The following is a 22,942-nucleotide window of genomic DNA, read 5'->3' as shown; positions in this document are numbered from 1 at the left end:
TCCATCCCAGGACCCTGGGATCATGACCTGAGCTGAAGGCAGACGCTTAACCAACTGAGCCACTCAGGCCCCCCAAGCCATCAATATTACTGAAGGGTTACTGACGTGAGAATTATAGGAAGGCTGGGACCTTCGAAGTGGCTCTCCAGGAGACATCTTGGTAGGAGTAGTCAATGTTTCTTGAGAATAATAAAACATTGATAAGATTATAATGTTAAGGCTCTCTTTGTTGGCAGTATCTACAAGGATGAGGTATTTCAAGGTTGGGAGTGGCTCAGGTGCATGTGAGTAATCAGATCTCACTACACAGAGGCAGTTTTGGGGAAGTGGGAATGAACTACATGGTTATTACTTTTTGAATGAGGCAAAAATATATTTAGACATAACTAGGGTGGTGGCCCCCAAAGGATGCTCTAACCTGGATGTAAGAAGCTAGCATGCAGGCTAGGGGTGGGGGCAAGGAAAGACACAGGATGGGCAGGTGCACAGCCAATCACACAGCAATCCCTACAAGGAAAGGTTATATCTAGCTCTGAGTAAATAAGCCTGACACTATAATACTGTCCTAGATTTAAAAAAAAAAAAAAATCTAAAGGAGCTTTCAACACAATGTGAAAAGATGCTTAAGAATGAAGGAGTTGTGCAAAATTTTTGGAGGTTACATTGCAAAGTATCCTCACCCATTTAATGTCTGCTTGTGTTTTAACTGTCCTCTGTGTTGATCACTTCTGTCCATTTACCTGTCTGCCTCCCTGCTTCCTGATCCTTCCCCCCCCCCTTTTTTAAATTTTCTTCCTCTTTGCTCTTTCTTATTTACCAGCAGTCTTCACAGGGATTGGTTTTTCAGAGCCAACCATGAGAGCTTTTTAAAGAGGCAATGAGCAAACCCAATCATATCATTTGCTGTGCAATCTCTGAACATGTTATCTTTGTCATGTCTACAACACAATGTATGTTTTTCCCATATTAAATTTCAGTGCTGGGCTGGTTGATCCTGGGTAACAGAAGCCAAACATGTGTTAAGTGATAATTTATACTGAGCTTTTCTTTTCTTTTTTTTTACTGAGGTATAAATGACATACAACGTTGTGTTAGTTTCAGGTATACAACATAACGATTTGATATTTGTATATATTATGAAATATTATGTATATACTATGAAATATTATGTGTATATTATGAAATATATAGAAGCTTTCCAAGTAAGTGGATATCACATATACTGTCTTTCAATTTTGGATTATAAGAACAAAAAAATTACAAATTTTGAATGCAATGATCACTATGTATTATCTTAGTTATAGTACTGCCTGTTATTTGTGGAAAACATTTCAATGGGCAAAGAAAAAAAGGAAGTAACATTAATAAATTCTGATGTTCCAAACAGATATAAAGCTACCATCCTACAAATTTTTTAGTCTTTCTAGTATTTTTATATATTCCAGTGTAAGTATCAAGAAAAGGAACTGAATAATTTAAAATACTATCAATCTACTAGACATAGAAGAGAATATTCCCATATTCAAAATAAACTAAATTGAAAATGTCATGTTCTAGTTATACAAACGGAACAAGTTAATATCAGTTAGAAAAACAAAATATCTAATGTCCATCCCTGCTCAAATTAGGAAAGCAGAAATAAGGTTTCATAAAATGTTATCACAGTATTATATGTTATAAAAAGCACTTTATTTTCATATTTTAACATCTCTGAAATTGACTTGTACTTTACAAATATTAGAATCTTACAAATCAACACCAATCTCCACTCCCTTCATTTTTTAGTATCTTTGAAATCTGCATGAGTCTTAAAATCTATGGCATCTTAGATTCACTGAAATGCCAAGAGTAAAAATCCTCACTTCCTGGTCGTTTTCCAAAGGCAACTTTGGAAGAAGTCTGCATAACTGAACTGCATGAAAAACAAGCAGCTAAAATTCTTTAGATATTAATGACCCTAAAAAGAATTGAAGCTTCTCTTCCGTAATTCCTAAATCAAAGAATTTACCAATATTAGCCTATTATGTTACAATTCTGTATCATTACCTAAGGCATTCATTCATTCAACAAATATTTGAGTGCCTAATATATGTCCAACACAGGTTTATATGCTGTGGATAGCAATGAACTAATTCCATCCCCCTCTAGGCTAGGTCCCTGACAGTCAATTTTTAGTTGAGGTGACAAGGCAGGCAGTAATACAAGCGCTCTAGGAAAAGAACATCGAGTAAGAAGGAAACACAATGCCAGAGAGCAAGAGTAGACTATTATTTGAAAAAGGACAGTTAAGAAATGTCCCTCCAGGCAGGTGGCATTTGAACATAACCTTTCCTGAAGGGAGTGAAGACACAAAGGGTTTTAATAACTTATTGCTCCAGGTAAAGAGAATGCAAGTGGGAAACTCTCCGGGAGAGAAGGATCGCCTTCAAGGAATATCAAGAAAGCCAAATCTGTTTCCAGTTTACTCACAGCATCTCTAGGAATCTCCTTGTCTTGACCCTCATTCTTCTAAGGTTTTAACATTAAATATGAGAGTGTATCTAATGTTTTCACATTAAGTAGGATGCTATTGTAATCTTTTATCAAGAAAAAAAGCCCCACCCTATTCTATCCTAATCTGTTAAGAGCTTTTACCATCAATGGATGTTAAATCTTATCATCTGTTGAGATGATCATTCTTATTTCTCTTTTATTCTGTAATATAATGGGTTATATTAAAAGATTTTCTAAAACTGAACCATCCTATCATTTTTGGAGAAACCCTACTGGGTTATTATGTCTAATTGTTCTTTTGATACACTACTGGATCAATTCGCTAGTACCTTACTTAGTGTTTTTGCATCTGAGTTATAAACTGAATTGGGCCTAAGGTTTTCTTCAGCTTTTTCCTATTTTGGCATCAGTGTTATGCTAGTCTTATCAAATGAGTTGGGTATCTGCCTGTCTTTTTATGAACTAACAGTATTAATTTGTGTAAAATGAGAAGTCCTTGAAGGTTTTCTAAAGCTTACTCAGGTTTGCAGGCTTTAGACAGTGGCTGGCATTTAAATACATTTACACAGGTTTTCCTTAATTATTCTAGTTTTTCTACTTCTATATGAGGTGAATATATTCATTTTTATTTTTCTATGAAGTTACTATTATATAGGTTTTCATATGTATTGGCTTAAACAAGAACTTAACGAAAATTTTCTTTATAACTGTAGTCATGCTCTCTCTTAGTTTCCTGGTGTTTATTTCATTATTTTCTTGCTTAGACTTTCCAAACTGTGCCTAATATTTTAGTCTTGATAACTTTGTTTTTTCTTTCGTTGATGAACAGCTTGATCGAGATATATAATTCACATACCATACAATTCACCCATTTAATACAATTAGTTTTCAGTATATTTGCAGAAGTTATATAAGCATCACCACAATCAATTTCAGAATATTTTTGTTACCCCCGCAAGAAACCATATACCCATTATCAGTCATTCCTACCTCCCCCCTGATTCCCTACTCTCTAACTCAGCCCTGGCCACCACTAATCTACTTTCTGTTCCTATAGATTTGCCTATACTGGACATCTCCTATAAATGAAATCATGTACTTAGTCTTTTGTGACTGGCTTCTTTCACTTGGCAAATGTTTTCAAGGTTCATCCATGTTATAGCACTTGCCAGGATTTCACTCCTTTTTATGAATGAATATTCCACTGTATGGGTATACTACATTTTGTTTATCTACTCATCAGTTAATGGATATTTGGGTGGCTTCCAACTTTGGCTATTAAGAATAATGCTGCTATAAACATTCACGAGCAAGCTTTTGTGTTGATATATGCTTCACTTTTCCTAGGTATATACCTAGGATTGCTGGGTCATATAGAAACTCTATGTTTAATCAATGGAGGAATTGCCAACCTGTTTCTTGGAGTGGCTGCACCATTCACCCACAAACAGTTAATGAGGGCTCCAATTTCTCCACATCCTCACCAATCCTTGTTATTATCTTTTTTATGATTGCCCTCCCAGTGGGTGTGAAGTGGTATCTCACTACGGTTTTGATGGCAGCTAATACTGAGCATTTTTTCATTTGCATTTCATTTTCATTTTTTTTATAGCCATCTCAGGGGGTGTGAAGTGGTACCTCACGGCAGTTCCCTAGCAGCTAATATGAAGCATTTTTTCATGTGCATATTGGTCCTGTGAATATCTTTTTGGAGCAGTATCTATTCAGATCCTTTGCCCATTGTTTAATAGGGTTATTTGTCTTTTTTATTATTGAGTTGTAGAAGCTTGTAATAGCTTCTAGTTATAAGTCCCTTATCAGATATGATTTGTAAAACCAATCTGTGGATTATCTTTTCACTTTTTTAATGGTATACCTTGAAGCATACAAATATTTATTTTAATTTTTTCTTTTGTTGCTTGTGCCTGATGGCTTTTTCAAATGTTTATTTCTATTTTAGTTCACTGGTTCATTTCCTTCACTGAGTATAGCCTAATCTTTTTTTTTTTTTTTTTTAATTTTGAGTTAAAAGCTCAGAACACCACACAGATTGAAAGCACAATAATAAGTGCTGCAAAATTTCCTCTATCACTCTGGCCATATAACCCAGCTTTTGATAAATAGTAGCTTTTGATAAATGTTGTTTTCAGTTCTAAGCAGTAGATAATTTCTACTTCTATTCCTTTTTTAACCCAAGAATTAGCCAGAATTAAAATAAATTTTTCAGGTTGTTTTATTATTTGGATTCTATTTTTGTTTATTTTCAGTGTATTCTACTGCATTAGGTGAACTTCTTTGAAATTAGCTAAAATTTCCTTTATAAAATAGCATAATACAAAGACTAATTTTTATCAATGTTTCATGTAAAAGAAAATGTACTATTTTTTTCCATCTTACACACAGAGCATTGACTGTCAGTTATCCAAATTTTCTGTTTCCTATATTACTTTTTTTGCTACTTAATCTGGTGGTTTCTTAAAGGTTTTATTGTGGTCTTACAAATTTCTCCTTTGAATTCTATCTTTTTTTTTATGACTCTCAAAGCTTATAAGCTTATAAGTAAAGGCTTAAAGCTACTATATTCTTGGTGGGTTATTAATTATTAATTTAATCTATGAGAAAGAGTTTTTATTTTTTTTAAATTTTTTTTATTTTTTGCTTTAAACTTTGTCTGACGTTAATTTTGGTACTCATTTCTGGGTAAAGGGTCAATAAAACCTCTTCCCCTTTTGCATGAGCAAGTGATGTTCAGTTAACTTCCTGGCACTAGAGCCATACTGTATAATAAAGCAGACACTCGTCACACATGGCTAATGGCTGATAGTGGACTGGTCAGAAAAGACACCAGCATCATTGCAGAAAGTTATTTTGAGGGGCGCCTGGGTAGTGCAGTCGTTAAGCGTCTGCCTTCGGCTCAGGGCGTGATCCCGGAGTTATGGGATCGAGCCGCACATCAGGCTCCTCCGCTTTGAGCCTGCTTCTTCCTCTCCCACTCCCCCTGCTTGTGTTCCCTCTCTCACTGGCTATCTCTATCTCTGTCAAATAAGTAAATAAAATCTTTAAAAAAAAAAAAAGTTATTTTGAAGAGCAATTATTCTAGGAAGTTGAGTTTAGGTTTAGTTAGCTTACCCTAGAAGCAGAATTGCTGTAACAAAAGTATGCACATTTAAAAATGACATATATTCTAAAAATTTTCTCCAGTGTGTGATGTCAATTTGCACCTAATCCGTTAGTATATAAAAGTCCAATGTTTCTCACACTTTACAAGAAATGATATGATTTGGTTTAATTTGGACTTATTTGATTAATAAAATTAAACATGTTTTTACATGCTTATTCGTCTTTTGTAATCTGTCTGCTTACATTTGGTTTAGAGATTAGTATAACTTAAGCACAAATACTAGAAAACAATTGTTAGTATTACATTTTATATATTATCCATTCTTATAAAAAATAAAGCACTTTATTCAACTTTTTAAATTTTACCTCATCCAAACAGTTGACACGGACATTCTTGCTGGCTAACAGTGTTCCAGCTTCTTGGACAGTACCTTTAAAAAAGAAAAAAAAAAATGGAAGGAAGGAAAGAAAAAAAATGCAAAATAAAGTTATTTATCATTACAACAGGAAAAACAAATCTAACATCATGGAAACAAATTTTAAAGGGTTATATGTAAAACTAAAACTAGTCTGGTTAGATTGTTAAGAAATAAAGTATCAACACATAGTATTTTTTCTATCAAGTAATTATCCAGAAGAACAGATTTATAGAAACTAAAATAGCTTCATCTTGTTTTTACTTCCACTGACCTTGGAGTATATTAAATTGGCCATATTTTCCTTTTGGCAGTGATACAATAACCACAAAGTGTAAGACTTTTAATACTGAAATCTTAAAGGGTATCTAGTCCAACCCACCCTCTAAAGCTTAAATTCCAGTCAATGTAATAATTGGAGTTCAAAATACAGTCAGTATTTCTATCCTCTGTCATCACCGGGCCCTGTGAATTGATGGTAGCATACTTATAATAGAATTCTTGGTTTAGAAATGCTTACATAAACATTTCTTTGAAGGCTGGTTCCACAGAAAAGTACCTTATGGTGAGTAGATTGTCACACTGAAAGTCCTTGAACATAAACCTGAAGGTTAGTTCTTTGTAAATTTGGAAATAAGCTATAATTGGGCCACAACTGTCAGGTTTTTCCAGTCTTCTGTAAGGCATACTGACACAAGCAAGTAGTTGCAAGAGAGAATGTTCCTATTATCATCGTTAATAATAGTCAGCTACTCGTTCTGCCAAAAAATTTCTGGTTTGACGGGGAAAGGAACAATGAAATTGAACTTTCTCAGGAAGAAAGGATGAGATAAGCCTCTCCTCCACAAGGACAGAAAAGAATAGGAGCATCCCACAACTAGGAGCTTTTTCTCTCTTTCAACTGAAAATTACAGCTTAAGATATACACAACTAATGAATCATCGAACTTTACATCAGAAACCAGAGATGTACTGTATGGTGACTAACATAATATAATAAAAAACATTTAAAAAAAAAGAGAATGTGCTTGCCAGCTTTCCAGGTTAAATGTGGAATGCAGAATAAAGATGAGCATGCTTCTCTCTCCCTCACCTGCTCCTTAGGTAAGTCATCTGGTTGCCTCACACCAACAGGGAACAGAAGAGAAATGTGTCCTAGATTGACAGGGAAGTAGCTCTGCTGGGGAAATGTGTCAAGTAAGTGATCTACAAGTCCCTGGATTGTGACAGCAGCTATCTTGTAAATAGTGCATTTTTCTGACCCTGGACTCCATGTGAAGGCAGTTAGTGTCACTGGCTGAAGGGCTACTGAATGAATGGGGGAAAGCCCTCAAGCATGTAAGCAAGTTCTACATGGAACATTATCCATACCTGGTCTTCTCATCAGAGACTTTCTCCTACATCTTTAGGAAGCAATTAAAATAGCACAAAGACTCTGGCACCCCAATTTCACTTCAGGAAGATGCTCTGGCTGATATCCGTTATCCAGTGAGAAATGACTGATGTGATTTTCCATTTCAGGAGATGTTTACACAGGACAGGGAGAATACTAGAGGGACTGTGAGCATGTCCAAGCATGCTGCATGTTGTGTGTGTGTGGGGGGGGGTGTTTACCATCATAAACATTTGGCTCATGTGAGAGAATAGGTCAACAATTCTATCAAATGTTTAGCCCAATGGCCAAGAGTCTAAGTTAAATCTGTCTTGTCAGGAAGCAATTTAAAATAAGCAAATAAAGACGAGGGATGCACACATATACCAATGAATACCAGCTGGCCTTTTAAAATGCAGGGACCAAGATGAAAATTTTTTTTGCAAACTGTTTGGGCCTCCAGATTTTGGAAAATAGATGAGCAAAATACCCAAAGAAGAAAAACTTGTGATCATTTCTCATTTTATTTTCCTAATTTAATGACATTAGTAGAAAATTACAGAAGGTCTAGAATACACTTAAAATACGCACCACTTATCGTACCTTAATTATACCTCAATATAGTTGGTAAAATAAACCTTATTGTCCAAGCCTGTTTCATAACTCCTTTTATGTAAATAATGAAAAAAAAAGTAGTAAATTCATTACTTTCTCATTAAGTCCACAATCCCGGAGATCTCAGGTGCTAAACAAATAGTGGAAGATTTTCTGGTTTATACCCTTAAGGAAAGTTTAATTTGTTTTGAAATAGTACTTCCTCAGTGCTTAACAAAAAAGATATTAGAACTTAGAAAAATGGGTCAATCTACATGTAATATAAGCCCACTGGATGTACTTCAGTGATTTCAATTTTCTCTTCTTAAATGTTATTGAATGGATGCCTTCATTAACTATGATATGAATGGTATATATGAAAGAGCTTCTCAGTTTTATCTGGAACTTCTTTTTGGCATTTCTAACAAATATGCAATCTGTAAACTACCTAGCATGCGAATTCACTTGAAGAAGAAATCACTCTAAAAGTGTCCAGGAGCAACGTGCAGTACTCTCTGGATTGTCAAATCTCACTCACAGTCTGCTTAACTTCTGAAGGGGCGTGACTGGCTGAAGAGAGATACTCAGTAATTTGCTGAGTTTATTTTGGACTGGCCAAAATGACAGGTCACACTTGGTTGAAAATTTATTGTCAGTTCCAAGTACTAGTGCTGACTAATCTAGTACTTCCCAACATTGAGAAATGTATTAAAAGGGGGAAAAATTTAAGAACTCTACCCACCCACTTTAAAAAAAAAGTTTCTTATGAATATAAATGTAAACTTTGCTTAGGACCTTCGTTCCACTGTAAACCAAAAAAAAAAAAAAAATTTACAAACTAAATGCAAACAAAGCTACAAAATCAGTAACACTGAGAATTAAAATTAATTTAACTTGACAGATGATACTGTGTTGTTAAAATTAAATTGCCTCTAGAAGTGAATATGGTATGGACTGCTATGGTTCTGATTTCATTTTTTTGTTTAGTTTGTTTTGTTTTCTTTTTTCTTTTAAGATTTTATTTATTTATTTGACAGAGAGAGAGCTCACAAGTAGGCACAGCGGTAGGCAGAGGGAGAGGGAGACAATGCAGGGCTCGAAGGGCTCACAGGGCTCGATCCCGGGACTCTGGGATCATGATCTGAGCCGAAGGCAGACCCTTAACCAACCGAGCCACCCAGGCACCCCTGTTTAGTTGGTTTTCAAGTCCAGTGTATCTCTAGGACTATGGGCCAAATGATATCTCTGCTTTGCGACTTATTTCCTGTGTGACACTGGACAAGTTATCTAACTTCTCAGTTCCTCAGTTTCTGTGTCTATAAATTTAGAGATCACTGTATTTACCATAATAACACACAAGACAAATAGCACTTTAAATGCTTTACAGACACTAACTCATCTGATCCTCCCAACAATGTTGTAAGGTAGGTACCAAGGAGAACCGGACGCTCAGAAACAGTAACTTGCCCAAGGCCACATCACCAGCAAATGACAGGATTCCAAATCAGACCTGCATGGTGAAGCACCACCCCATGTCGTCTCTCATCATGCTGTTGCTTAAAAATAATTCCTAGCTCATCAAGATCAAATGTATCAACACATGTAAAGTGCTAAGAATTATGCCTGGCTCATACCAACATTCAATAAAGGCCACTTCCAGTTGTTATTTTCTCATATCTCCCATTATTTTTGAGAGTACAGTGATGTCCCAAGGACCTTCACTTGACAAGAATGTAACACAGACTAAGTCCGTCTCAGTTAGTTTCTCATGGCGTGAGCCAATGAAATTGGTGAACCACACTGTCTCTGCACGAAAGCACCTTGATGTACAATGTAGACCCAGAAACATCACAGCATTAACTAGACTAAACTTGACATTAATTCTCTTTTATAGCATCTTTAAAATAAAAACTGGTCTACACCTAAGAAAATATCCAAGGATCCCCCCATCCCTTCCAGAAATGTACTTTATAAAATCGCTCACTTGTTTATACTTTGAAAAACTGAAAGCTATGGACTGTTTAAAAGCAGAATGTGCATCCCTGGTGGATTTTGAGCGGATCCTGTTTCCTTTTGCCCGGCACAGTACCTGGCACACAGCTGGGGCTCACATGTTTGCTGAACTGAATCCCAGAGCCACCGAGGGAAGGGAGAAATTACCCAGAGACAGGAACAACAAAAGACGGCAGTGCCAAAAAGTTCAGCCAGAACTGTGCAGAACAAACAGCAAAACAACCAACTCCATGTCCCACGGTTCTAGGCAAAGAAGGCTCATGATAACTGTAGTTGTGACTGACTGAAAATTGTTGAGATCAGATGAGGTGGGCTCAGCTCATCAGCACCTGTTGGGTTCAAATCCGATTTTTTTTCTTTTTTACATTTAGACTTCCCTTGTCAGTATGAAGAATAAATTTGCCTTACTCTCTGGGGGTCCAGATTTGAGCCTGGCTGCTTCACAGAAAGAAGACTGGAAACTGGGAAGCCTTCAAGCTGGGCTAAGTGGCCTCTCTGCCATTCCAGGACAGATATGGCTATTTCATTCTCGAGAGTAAACCAACAACCACTTTAACTCTGTCCGCAGTCCCACCCATACCCATCCCGGAGCGGTGACTGTGCAGGAGAAGCCACGTAGTCACGCTCTTGGCACCTGCCAGGTAACGGGACTCAGTGAACTCCTCTGGGACATCCACTCGGGGACTCAAGGAGAAACATGGCTTCTGGCTCGTCCCGGCGGCCTACATCTCCCTCCCCGGCACCCGAAGCGGCGGAAGTGGGACAGGCGTTGGGAGAGTGGAGGGGAAGGCGCAGAAGAGCGCGGGGAGAGGATCCAAGCTGTGCTAAGGGCGCCGAGGACTGTGGACGCCTAGCCAACATCTTCGCTTCCCTGCGGGTTTCTGCGGAGGCCGGGGGCTTCTGGAAGAAAGCCAGGGAGGCCAGGACGCAGAACCCTCAATGTAGCAAATTACAGACCTAGTTCTGTGCCCTTATAAAGAACGCTTCTCCTTAGGAGTCCTCCCCCCGCCCCAGGCGGGGGCGGGGACAGCTATGGGATCCAGATCTTTCGGCCTCCGGAAGTCCAAACGGCCCTTTAGACACCCTTCTAAGAACCCGAGGCCACCGTCGCCAAGACTGACGGTGGTCAAAATCACCTTGAGAGTTTTGAAGAATGCGCATCATGGGACCCATACACAGAGATCGCTCATTATAATCTGAGCTGGGGCCTGGAAATGTGTATCTTTCCAAAAGCTGGTTTGGGAGACGAACCCCTGCAACCTCCAATCTTGTCCCAGCAGTGCTTCTCGCTCCCCTCCTCTCCGCCCCCGCAACCAGTCCCAGACCACCGAGAGAAACGCTATGTCCCAGTGCGAGGCCACCAACCCCTCAGAACCGCAGCGGAGGGTCAGCCCGGCCAGGGGCGCCCCCAGGGCTCCGCCACGCCCCCAGACCAGGCAGGCAGCGCCCCGTTGCAGCCCAGCACCCATACCTTTCCCGATGACTTCTAGCAGCTCCTTTTCTTCCTGGGTCAACTCGCCTTTCGTTATATGAACCATTGCTCCCGCCAGCTTGAAGATAATTCTGTTTCTTTGGAGGTATTAAAAAGAAACTGTGTGTGTGTTAGGAATGCCAACCGCAATGGGGCAACTCCAGACCAGGACGCTGAGTAGCCAACCGCGGAAGCGTTCGAATTCTCTCCTCCCTCCCGCGGGCTGGCGAGCAGCTGGCGAGCCCCGGCGAGCCGGGAGGTCTGTCGCTGCAAGCCCAGCGACAGTCACCGCCCGCCCGCGCGTCATTGGCCAGGCCGGGAGGAGGAGCTACAGGAGGCGGCAGCGAGAGACTCCCATTGGAGCAGCCTGGCAAGGAAAAACCCAATGGAGAAAATCAGAGGGGGGAATTAGATTCCTCTTCCACGTTCCCCACCCCTCCTGCCGCTCTCTTCAATATTTAGACACAAACAATCTTTACATTCTCTTTTCAGAAGTTCTGGGTCCGTCCGTGGCTGCTCGCGGCGTGCAGAGGTCCCTGGATCTCTCTACAAGCCCCCACTGTTTCCCCAGGAGTGGCGCAGCCCGGGCCGGGGGCGGGCTGGGAGGCGGGGCGGCGCGGGAGGCGGGGCTGCGACGGGCTCTGTGGGTCGATGTCAATGTGTCTGTCCTTCACTCCTCCATTGTCTGCCGCCGCCACTGCCGCGGGTGCCACCGCCGCTGCCGGAATCGTCGCAGCCTGCAGCCTCGCGCGTCGCCGCTACCTCCTCGGACAGGTGAGAAGCAACCTAGGTGGAACAGGGGAAGCCCGGAAGGCGGCGGGAACGGCGGCCGCCGCGCGGCGGGAGGCTTCCATCCGGGCCGAAGCTGGCGGGCAGGAAGCATGTGCCTGCTGGGGCGGCTTCCTGTCCCCCGGTGGGGAAGCCTGCCCTCTACCCCACTATCATCGCATATACCGCGAATCAGTACCCCAGATTGAAGGTTCGCCACTTGCCACTTTCGGCTGCCCGGGGAGACCCTGGGACAGAGAACCGGCGGGGGCGGGCCACGCGGTGGGAAGCGGCGGGTGCATATCGTCTCGTGCGTGGCACCGCCAGATGCGGCTCCCCAGAGGCCGGGGCTGGGGCTTTGGTCTAGGGGTGGGTTGGGGAGGAGGGCTTCCCAGTGCGACCGAGGTGAACGCATCATGAGAGTAGTCTCTGAAGAAGATAGTTCTCTTTTGGCAAGCCTCGACCGCCAACCCCCACCTCCCCCGCCCCCGCCGTCCAAAACACACACACTACTTGTCATCTCCTCTGGCCTCTGTGGAAGCTGTGGAAGAAAACCGGATCTGATCGCCCTATGGTGCCTGTTAAGGATGTTTGGAAGCAATTTACACTTAAACTAATACTTCGTTTATGAGAGGTGGCCTGGGAGGAAGGGGGAAGGAAGGGCCCCTGCTCTGCTAGAGTTCCCAGTCTCTTTGTAACTCAGATCTTGAGATTTATGGAAATAGGGAGGGGAGGGGATGGGGGCGGAGATTAAATTGGTGTTGCTGTCTATATATAGCCTTAGATTAGCCTCTTAATCCAACCTTCATTCAACTGTAATATGTTGCCTCGAGCTTTGAGCTTCCACCATAGGTAGCTAGGGGATAAATACGAGTGTGTACCCTTCCGTGGCTCAGAAGCAAGTCTTGCTGGCTAATACGAAGTCAGTCATTCCTCCAGGGCGCACATCCATAACATATTTACCGCCTCAGTGAAAGCTTCTTTAGAAATTAGAGTTCATGTGTTACTGTTGTTTCTCTATGGACTAGTATAGATTTTTCTTCCTAGACCCATCTACTTCAAAGAGAAATATTTGAATAATCATCTAGACTTTTTTTGTTAAGCATCCACACCACCCTCTTTCTCCCCACAGTGCCATGTATGAAATGTAATGCCTTTTCCTCTGGCCTTATGCCTTCGATCTTTCTCTTTCTTTCTTTCTTTCTTTCGAGCATTCACGAACACTTCTGAAATCCTGGAAGATGTTCATCATTATTTCCTGCATTTAACAAAATCTTTTCTAAACTCCAGCTGTTTTCTTTTTAAGGCTTCATCTTTACAGGCTGGGGCAGATCTGAGCCAGAACATCTCACATGAAAATACTTTGTAATTATTCATCTCAATGTATAACAAAGAAACTGTTGTTTGATGATGCCTTAATAATGATGTGGCTTGTTCAAACAACAAGTAGTAGGGCTTTTGAGAGTGACCAGTCTTTTGTAACACTTAAAATGCTGTTAACTGCCACAGTTACAATCGATTTAAAAACACAGTATCATGCAGAAGAAACCCACAAACCTAAGAAAATGCTTGCAGAGTAACCTCCTCTAACATGTGACTGAACATCTTATGGTGGATGTGTGTCCGGAATTGGGTACCTCATTGCCACTATTTCCATCTCTTGTGCCAAATTGGGGCCATGGTTACTTGAAGGTCACATCTGTTTGTCTCACTGAGGTTGTTAGTTCCTCGAGGATAGCAACTTATTACCTATTTTCTTGGTGCTTATTGGCATCTGGTTGGTATTTAGTATGACTTCAGTAAATTTACTCAATGCCATTTAAAGGCAAAAACTAACATCTATGAAGAAATGCAAATAAATAATACGTTGTTAAAATTCCTAGAAACAGATGTGTAATGGATAGCATTCATCAGATGGATTACATTAATCATTTTGTACAGAGTAAATATTTAATGTAGGAATAAGATTAGCTAATGAGCATACCTTAAACTTGATCAAGGAACTTATCTGGTACTAAGAATGTATTCCTGTCAAAGAAGTTTTATTGGTAATAAAATAGCTACCGCCCTCTTATGAAGTATTTAATTTGTGCCAGATATTCTAGCAGATGCTTTGTATGGGATTAAATTTAACCATCGTTATAGTGACCTGAATTGGCCAATGTAATCTGTTTCGGCAAATAAGAGGACAGAAACGAAAAGAACTTAATAAATTTGCCCACCGCCCCACAGCAGGAAGTATCCAAGGCAGAATTGGAACCCAGATCTGTCTCCAAAACCTTTTCTCTTTCCACTATTTTCAGCCTACGTGGCTGGCAGTAAGGGGAAAAGTATATATTCTTTTGACTAGCTAATAGATAGCACATTCCTGTGGTTCAGCNNNCCACAGGTACAAAAGCCTCCTTCTTGCCTCTTTTCCCAGTCTTTTCTCCATGCCCTGCAACCATTGGAATTTGCTTCTCTCATATCCTTCCTGAGATATTTTATGTGTTTATAGCTTGTATGTATATTCCCACTTTTTGACAGAAATTGGAGCATACAAACACATTGATCCACACTGCATAATAAAATTTGCACGATGCTTTGGTCTCTCTTCTGTTTCTTTTGTCACCTTTTTAAAAATAATGTTTTCTGAAATGTCTGAAATGTTTATGTCTCCTCCTCTCTTTTCTATTACTGCCACCCTAGACCTCTCCTGGCCTGTTGCTGTGGATTCCTCAGTAGCCTGCTTCTTTCTCTCTCACCTCCCTCCATGCAGCTAATTCAAGGTGGCACCAGTTCAGTAAACCTTGAGCACCCATCATCCACCCAAGCATGAGACATACTCTAGAAAGACAGAATCGATTCACTTAAAATGTGTCAATAGCTTTCCACTGGCCACAGAACAGAGGCCCAGTTCTTGCTTGGAAGGCTCCAACTTCTGGTCCCAGCCTGCATTTCCAGTCAGCCAGCCCCTCCCACACATGCTAAGGTCACCACACTGCTGGTTCCCTCACATGCCAGTAATTTCCACCCCTTTGTTCCTGTTTTTGTCTTCCTGGAATGCCCTCCCTTCCTTCACCACTAAGTCTCTTGTCTCCTCCTCAGTCTGATGGACTGCTCAACTTTCAAAATACCACTTACATGTAAACCCTTCTCTCTAGCTTTCATGGTCACCTCTCCCATCTTACCCGGTGAGGGTATCACAGATGCTAGTAAACACATTTCTTCCTCTGTTTGTGGGAGATAAGCGAAATCTTTATAGGGGAGTTGCTGGTACCATTATTGGCATGCTCTACGTCTCTCCTACCTTCTTAGGAGCCCCAGTGCCTCCCCACCCCAATCATTGCTTCTTCATCTGGCTGCCCATGAAAATACCTGAAGCAGGTACCTTCTCATGACATTCTATTATGGTTCTTACTAATCTGTTTGACCCCATCTCTTTCTCAACTCTGAATTAACTTGGACTAATTTACCCTTGTTTCTCAAAATTGTATGCCAGTGTCTGGCACCTAGTGTATACTCGGCACTTGCGGATTTGAATTTAGTTTGATCTCTAAGTTATTTTAGGTGGATTTGTTTCTGTACTAATCCTTCCTGGCAATGTGACGTGATGTGGCACTGAGCACACACAGCGTAACCAAGGGCAGAAGGCCTTCAAATGTTTCATTCTCAAGTTTCTTGACATTCTGATTGATGAATGCTGTCAACTAAGAAAAAAAATTGTTGATATGCACATGTTACAGATTTTTGCATATCATTCCTGGATTTCCCCCATTAAAACCCCCGACCTCCAATTCTCTACTTTTAGAGAATGCTGTTTCCTTTTTGTTGCAGGGGAATAGCTTGTTTTTGAGCATTGTATCTTTCTGGGTAATGTTTCCTTGACATTTGATTTTCTTTTCTTAGGTACATTTTTTGACTTGAGAGACTATTTGATGCTATTACAGAATTTTATTTTGTTTTACGTTTGAAAAAACTATTGTAGCTATATTTTTAAAAGATCCCTTGTCTTTTAGAGATATGTGCGGAATTATTTAAGGAGGGAATTATATGACATCTGAGATTTGCTTCAATATAATTCTGTGACCATGGGGGACAGACACTGAGTAAGAGTATTAATAAGGAAATTGACTTGTTAACAGTTGAAGCTGGGTAATGAGTACATTGACTTCATTATACTGTTCTCTCTACTTTTGGGTATGTTTGAAATTTTCCATAATGAAGTTTTTAACAGGAGAATTCGAAAGTAGTACAGCCTCTAAAAATTGTCGTTGTTGTTTAACAAAGCAGAAGAAATAATATGAATAAAAATGTTCTTTCTCTACACTTGGAGTTTATCTTATGCAATTACTCATTTAATGTTCAAACAGTTACACCTCAGTCTGCAAAGGACTATCTTGTGAACAATGCATTTCCATAAACTGTTCATATCACATTTTAGCTTCACAAAACTAAAAGGTAGGTGGCATTGCTCAGTGCTTGTGTCACAGGCTTATGAATATCTCACTGGAAGCTAATTTTCATCTTTTTTGAAAAATGACAAAGTAATTTGCAGACAAGTGTGAACGAAGGGTACAAATATATTTAATTTAACTGAAAAAAACAAGATGTTAATGAAGTGGAGATACTGGTTGTCTTCTTTGTCTCAAACCATTTCCCAAAAAAGAAGTACCAAAACTGTTGTGAGCAATATCAGCATTGTTAGGACAACATATTAATGTAGGAATATAAGGGCCAGACTCAGAACTTGGGCCTGCAGGATTCTTACTCAGGGTTTGCTTAACTAAATGCTAATTTTTACACTTACTTCCTGGATGCTTACAACTTTATAAGTTAATGTTTCCTGATGTTTGTTTCTCTTCTTATGTTTTGGACTTTTTAAATGTTGATGTTTCCCAAGGCCAACGTGGAAATTTTTTGTATCATTTTTAACATGTCTTCCCAGACTTTGAAGGATTTTTTGAAGATTTACTTAAGCTTCAAAGTGAAGTCTTCACAAGTCTAAGGACAATGTAGCCAATCCAGTCTCATTGCCAGATATTGTTAAAGCACACATTAGTGTATCTCCATCTTCAGCTCATATTTATATTAACTATATTGCTGTGCAATTTAAAATTCTAGGCTGGTGCCTCTTATCTGAGTATAACAGAACGGTTCCAATAATTAAAAATAGAAAGCTATTTCTGCATCAGAAGGAAAAAGTTAGTATTCCCTTTTAATTCCCAATTAATATATTTAGGCTAGAAAATTTGTGGTTTTGTCTCTTGCCATTTGATTGTCTATTGTGCGATTGTGTTAAGCCCAGAAGACAAAGCACCTCTTTAAACTACATTGATCACCCTCTGAGCAGAATCTCTTCCTGGTCTGTTGATCCTGGAGTAAAGCAGCCCTATTAAGTAGCCTCTTCTGATCTTGTAGGAAATGATTATGGATGGTCTCTGGGAGCCAGCAAGCACAACCAGAGCCCTGGGAATTGGAGGGAGAAAACCATGGCTCCAGCTTCTGGGATGAGATGTATTTTCCAAAGCAATTTCCCTTGCTTTCAATTTCTTCATATATATACACCAGAGATGCTCACCAAACCTATAGGGTGACTTTGAGAATGCTTGAGGGTATGCTGTACTGTAAAATGTTCTGTAAAAACAATTCTGTCTATAAAAAAGCCAATTCTGTCTACTTACAGTTGGAAAAAACACAATTATAGGCCAATTGAGAAAACATTTCAATATAAAATTGTATGGGCATTAGTACTTGCTATATACCTATCTTCCTCGATTTGGGAAGATAAAATTAGTTTTTGAAGATTCTATTTATTTATTTTAGAAAGAGAGAGTGAGGGAGAGCAAGCAGAAGCAGTAGGGAGGAGCAGAGGCTGAGCAGGGAGCCCGATGCGGGACTCGATCCCAGGACCCTGAGATCATGACCTGAGCCAAAGGCAGATTGTTAACTGACTGAATCACCCAGGCACCCCAAGATAAAATTATTTTTTTAAAGAGAGTCGTAAAAGATATAATTCTAATAATTATATCTTAGAATTGATATGTTAGTAAGAAAAATCTTGGTGTGCATCTATTATGATCAGTGAATCCCAAAGAATAAGACATGGTCTTTGTCCTCAAGAGGTTTATATTATCCTTCAGGAGACACGCCAGTCCCTGACCCAATAGGGACTGAATGAAGTAATCGTCCTAAAGCTCTGGCCTGCTTATGTCAGCCCATAGGTTAGAAACCTTTGAGAACCCTTGGCTTGTTCCAGTGGCTTCTCTCAAGCCTGCCAATCTTTCAGCTCTAGTTGGAACAATGTTGTTAACTCCTCTACCCACCCACTAGCTTCCTGATCCTGGAATGCCCTCCTCCACCCATTTCTGCATATCAAATTTTACTCAAATCCTTCTCAGCTCAAATGACCCCTCTTCCACACAGCCTTCTCCAATCTCCAACCAGAGCTGTACAGACACCAGTGTAAATTCCAAAATGGGTGGATCTCAGTGGGAGGGCTAATTCCTGGAGAAAGTGAGATTTTGAACTGAGTCTGAAAGGACTGGTGGATTTGGCAAGCCAGAGAATGGACAGCATTCCAAGGAGAACAACCCCCTAGAAAAACAATTATAAAAAACATTGCAACATTATAAATATTTGTAAGATAAATATGGGGTACTGTTTTATGGCCAACCATACTAGAACTAGCAATGAGTTCACGCAAAGACATGTTTTTTTAATGTGTCAACTTTTTAAGATCATAAAAGTAGTAGATTGTATTTTAAAGCACACTTTGATGGTGTTCTTGCTCTCAAATACTTTATAAAATGTGACATCATTTAGTTTCAGACTAAATTCAAAATTACAAACCACCGTCTTCAGCATTGGTGTTAGCAGGAAGTTGATGATAGACATTAAAACAAACAATGGAAGAGAAAATCGTGTATCTATTAGAATATCTTGCCCTTGATTATACAATGATTTAAAATTATTCAAAATAACTAGAATACAAATAGCTAGAAAATAGGTAGGAAATTCTTTGTGAGGTTTATTTTCTAAATAAAATCTGTCTGAATATTTAATCCATGAAATTTTAAAAATCTATCCGTTAAAGGAATTTTAGGACTTTTTACTTTTTCAATTTGACTATTTTCCAATCAGACTATTCTAATATTTTTTTTCCTACTTTTACTCAATGGAATGCTGAAACAGTTAAACCTGAGAGCTAGGACAGGGATTTAATAATCGGATTAATGTGAATCATTTTAATGCAGGATTGTGGTTGTCATTAGGAGTTTCTGTAGGCTTTTCCCTTGGTAACTATTAGGGAATAAAACACTTGATGGTATAGAATAATTTTTGGATTTTTAATATAAAGTGTGCAAATATTAGCAGGATGTACACAAGAATACTTTTCATTCTTAGCTCACTCTAATGTTGATATTGATGCCATGGGTCTCTTTAGTGTTTTTTGGGCAGTTAAATGCCAAATGAAAGGATTTGGCTTGTTCTGAATTTGGCATGTGTTGAGTGAAGAGTGCCAAAAAATGTTCTAATGGTCATATTTGTAAACCATCTATTTTGAAAATAAAGGTTTAGGTAACTCACTGAGTGAACTGTTCTTTTGGCAAATGCCAAAGAGACAGTGCCTTTGTTATTCTTTCTTGATTTTTAATATCAGGTGTATCTTTTGTTTATGTCAAAAAAGAAAAATATAGTGATAACATATTAGAAAGCATAATGCCCCACATTTATAGTAAAGGTAGTGTCTTGGGGTACCTGGGTGGCTTAGTCGGTTAGGAGTCTGACTTTGGCTCTGGTCCTGATTGCAGGGTCCTGGGATCCAGCCCTGAGCTAAGCAGGGAACCCACTTCTCCCTGTCCCTCTGCCCCTCCCCCCACTTGTCCTCGCGGTCTCTCTCTCTTTTAAATAAATGGGGTCTTTAATACATACATACATGTACACATAAATATAGTATCATTTTGGGCTGCCTTTAATTTTCTCAACTATACAAATAATATTTTAGTAGGAAAACAACTTAAATCTGTGAAAGATGTAGAATTATATTTTGTCTATTCATACTTCAATTTATTTTTATGTTAGATGAGGACTTTCAAAGAACAGTTGTTAGGAGAACCTGGGTGACTTGGTTCAGCATGGGACTCTTGGTTTCAGCTCAGGTCATGATCTCATGGGTTGTGGGATGGAGCCCTGCATAGGGCTCCGGGCTCAGCACAGAGTTGGTTTGAAGATTCTATCCCTCCGCCCCTCCTCCCATTTGCGTGTGTGCATGTGTTCTCTCTCTCTCTCTCTCAAAAAAAAAAAAAAAAACAACTTTAAACAAAACAAAACCCAGTTGTTAGATGTACTCTTATCTTTGAGGACTTCTAAGTAAATCACAAGAAAACCCCCAGGCAGAGGTAAGTAATAAGAAGGAATACCAACTCTTAAACACTGCAGAGAATATATCATAAGCCACTGTGAGGTGAGCAGTTTTAGAATATTCTACTGTCATCCTGTTCTTGCACATTCCCACAAAGGACCTTACTACTTTTCAAATTAACTTCAACAGCTTCCTGGATTTGTGATTTTTTTTTTTTTTTTTAATCAAGTTAGTTAACATACAGTGTATTACTAGCTTCGGGGTTAGAATTTAGTGATTCATCAGTTGCATATAACACCCAGTGCTCATTACATCAAGGGCCCTCCTTAATACCCATTACCCAGTAGTTAACCCATCCTCCCACCCACCTCCCCTCCAACAACCCCTCAGTTTGTTCCCTCTAGTTGAGAGTCTCTTATGGTTTGCCTCCCTCTCTGTTTTTATCTTATTTTATTATTCCTTCCTTTCCCCTATGTTCATCTGTTTTGTTTGTTTAATTCCACATATGTGTGAAATCACATGGTATTTGTCTTTCTCTGACTGGCTTATTTCGCTTAGCATAATACACTCTAGTTCCATTCACATTGTTGCAAATGGCAAGAGTTCATTCTTTTTGATGGCTGAGTAATATTCCATCATACACACACACACACACACCACATCTTCTTTATCCATTCATCTGTCAATGGGCGTCTGGGCTCTTGCCATAATTTGGCTATTGTGGACATTGCTGCTCTAAATATTGGGGTGCATGTGCCCCTTTGAATCACTATGTTTGTATCCTTTGGATAAATACCTAGTAGTGCAATTGCGGGATGGTAAGGTAGCTCTGTATTTAATTTTTTGAGGACCCTCCAAACTGTTTTCCAGAGTGGCTGCTCTGATTTGCATTCCCACCAACAGTGTAGGATGGTTCCCCTTTCTCCTCATCCTCGCCAACATCTTTTATTTCCTGAATTGTTAATTTTAGCCATTCTGACCCGTGTCAGGTGGTATCTCTGTGGTTTTGATTTGGGTTTCCCTGATGCTGAGTGATGTTGAGCGTCTTTTCGTGTGTGTTAGCCATTTGTATGTCATCTTTGCAGAAAGACATCCATTCATGTCTTCTGCCCATTTCCTGACTGGATTTTTTGGGTTTTGGGTGTTGAGTTTGATAAGTTCTTTTTGGATTTTGGATACTAGCCCTTTATCCGATATGTCATTTACAAATATCTTCTCCCATTATGTAGGTTGCCTTTTAGTTTTTTTGATTGTTTCCTTTGCTGTGCAGAAGCTTTTTATCTTGATGAAGTCCCATGTGATCATTTCTAAGAAAAAATAATAACATGTGTTTTTCTTAGTGTACAGGGTAATAGAATTGGGTTATTATAAACAGGAAGGAGAACCCCACATTGCTGGGACAGAGGAAACTGCTGGCTGGGGGAAGGGATGTGGCATCAGTATTCAAGAGTGTGAAGATTGTGTTTTTGTTAGAGGTGAGCCTCTACAGGAAACAATATGATAATCAGCTTCTGTAGTACCAGAAACCATGGTGCCGTAAATTTCCTACTATTTACATGTCCCTGAGGGGCAAGACTTCTGTTAATTCCGCTCACTAAAGTGTTTTTTCCTTAATAGAACTCCATGGACAACGATTTGGCATTTGGGAGGTAGCATATGCCAATTCAATTTATCCAAGTGCTGAACCGGACTTGAAAATTAATATTTATGCTTTACTCTATCTAATTCTAAACCATAAAATCTATGAAGCAAATAATGAAAAAGCTGCCTTCGAGTATCTTATAAATAATTGCCCAAGACACGGCAACAATTTTCGTTGGCTTTTTGGAATGTGCACTAAGTGGAGACTGGATTGGTCAGATTGTGGCCCCAGCTATTCCCTGAATGTAAGCTCCTGAGGGAAGGAATTTGTTGCTTTCATCTCTGCTTTATCACCAAGGTTAGGACGGAATGCATGACCTCAGGCAAGTGGTGTGATACCTCAGAGCCTTGTTAGATGGTTAAATGAGGATCTGGTGTTAGGTCCCTGGTTTTCAAAGTTTTCCATGCTTCATGGATATCAGTTAAGAAACACATGTTTAATTATTAAAACATTAATAAGCACAATTGTACATCACATGCATCGTGTGATCACTTTAACATGCTGGAGACCATTGCTTCTTGTTAACTTGCCCTGCCAGGCTTTTGTGCAGTGCTTGGGTCAAATCTCCACCTGCTAGAAAGTGAGCACCACGCAGCTTTTTTGGCTGGCCCCCAGTTGAATTCCTGTTGACTAGTACCAGTCATATGCTTGATAAATAAATACAAATACACGATTCTCTTTATGTTTAAACCTTTTAAAAGTGTACCTGA

The 22,942-nt window shown here is 39.6% G+C and overlaps 2 protein-coding genes across 3 annotated transcripts in view; one reads left to right on the top strand and one right to left on the bottom strand.

The window, feature by feature from the left end:
• The window catches only part of ANKMY2 (ankyrin repeat and MYND domain containing 2), a 37,366-nt gene extending 25,598 nt beyond the window's left edge, over positions 1-11,768 (bottom strand). Inside the window, exons 1-2 of one of the 2 annotated variants that reach the window (XM_008686361.2) lie at positions 11,479-11,768; positions 5,980-6,044 (exon numbers count right to left, since the gene is read on the bottom strand). In XM_008686361.2, the coding sequence (XP_008684583.1) occupies positions 5,980-6,044; positions 11,479-11,545 (132 nt within the window). In that variant the 5' untranslated portion in view covers positions 11,546-11,768. The remainder of the gene's footprint in view (positions 1-5,979; positions 6,045-11,478) is intronic. The other variant, XM_008686359.2, reaches the window with a different exon arrangement.
• A 322-nt stretch (positions 11,769-12,090) lies between these two features.
• Positions 12,091-22,942, top strand: part of BZW2 (basic leucine zipper and W2 domains 2) — a 62,784-nt gene continuing 51,932 nt past the window's right edge. Inside the window, exon 1 of the mRNA XM_040644223.1 lies at positions 12,091-12,252. The gene's annotated coding sequence lies outside the window, so the exon portion shown is untranslated. The remainder of the gene's footprint in view (positions 12,253-22,942) is intronic.

The sequence above is a fragment of the Ursus maritimus genome, unplaced genomic scaffold, assembly GCF_017311325.1.
Source record: "Ursus maritimus isolate PB19 unplaced genomic scaffold, ASM1731132v1 scaffold_3, whole genome shotgun sequence".
Classification (NCBI taxonomy): Eukaryota; Metazoa; Chordata; class Mammalia; order Carnivora; family Ursidae; genus Ursus; species Ursus maritimus.
Note: the sequence above shows the minus strand (reverse complement) of the source record. Positions and strands in the feature narration are given on the sequence as shown.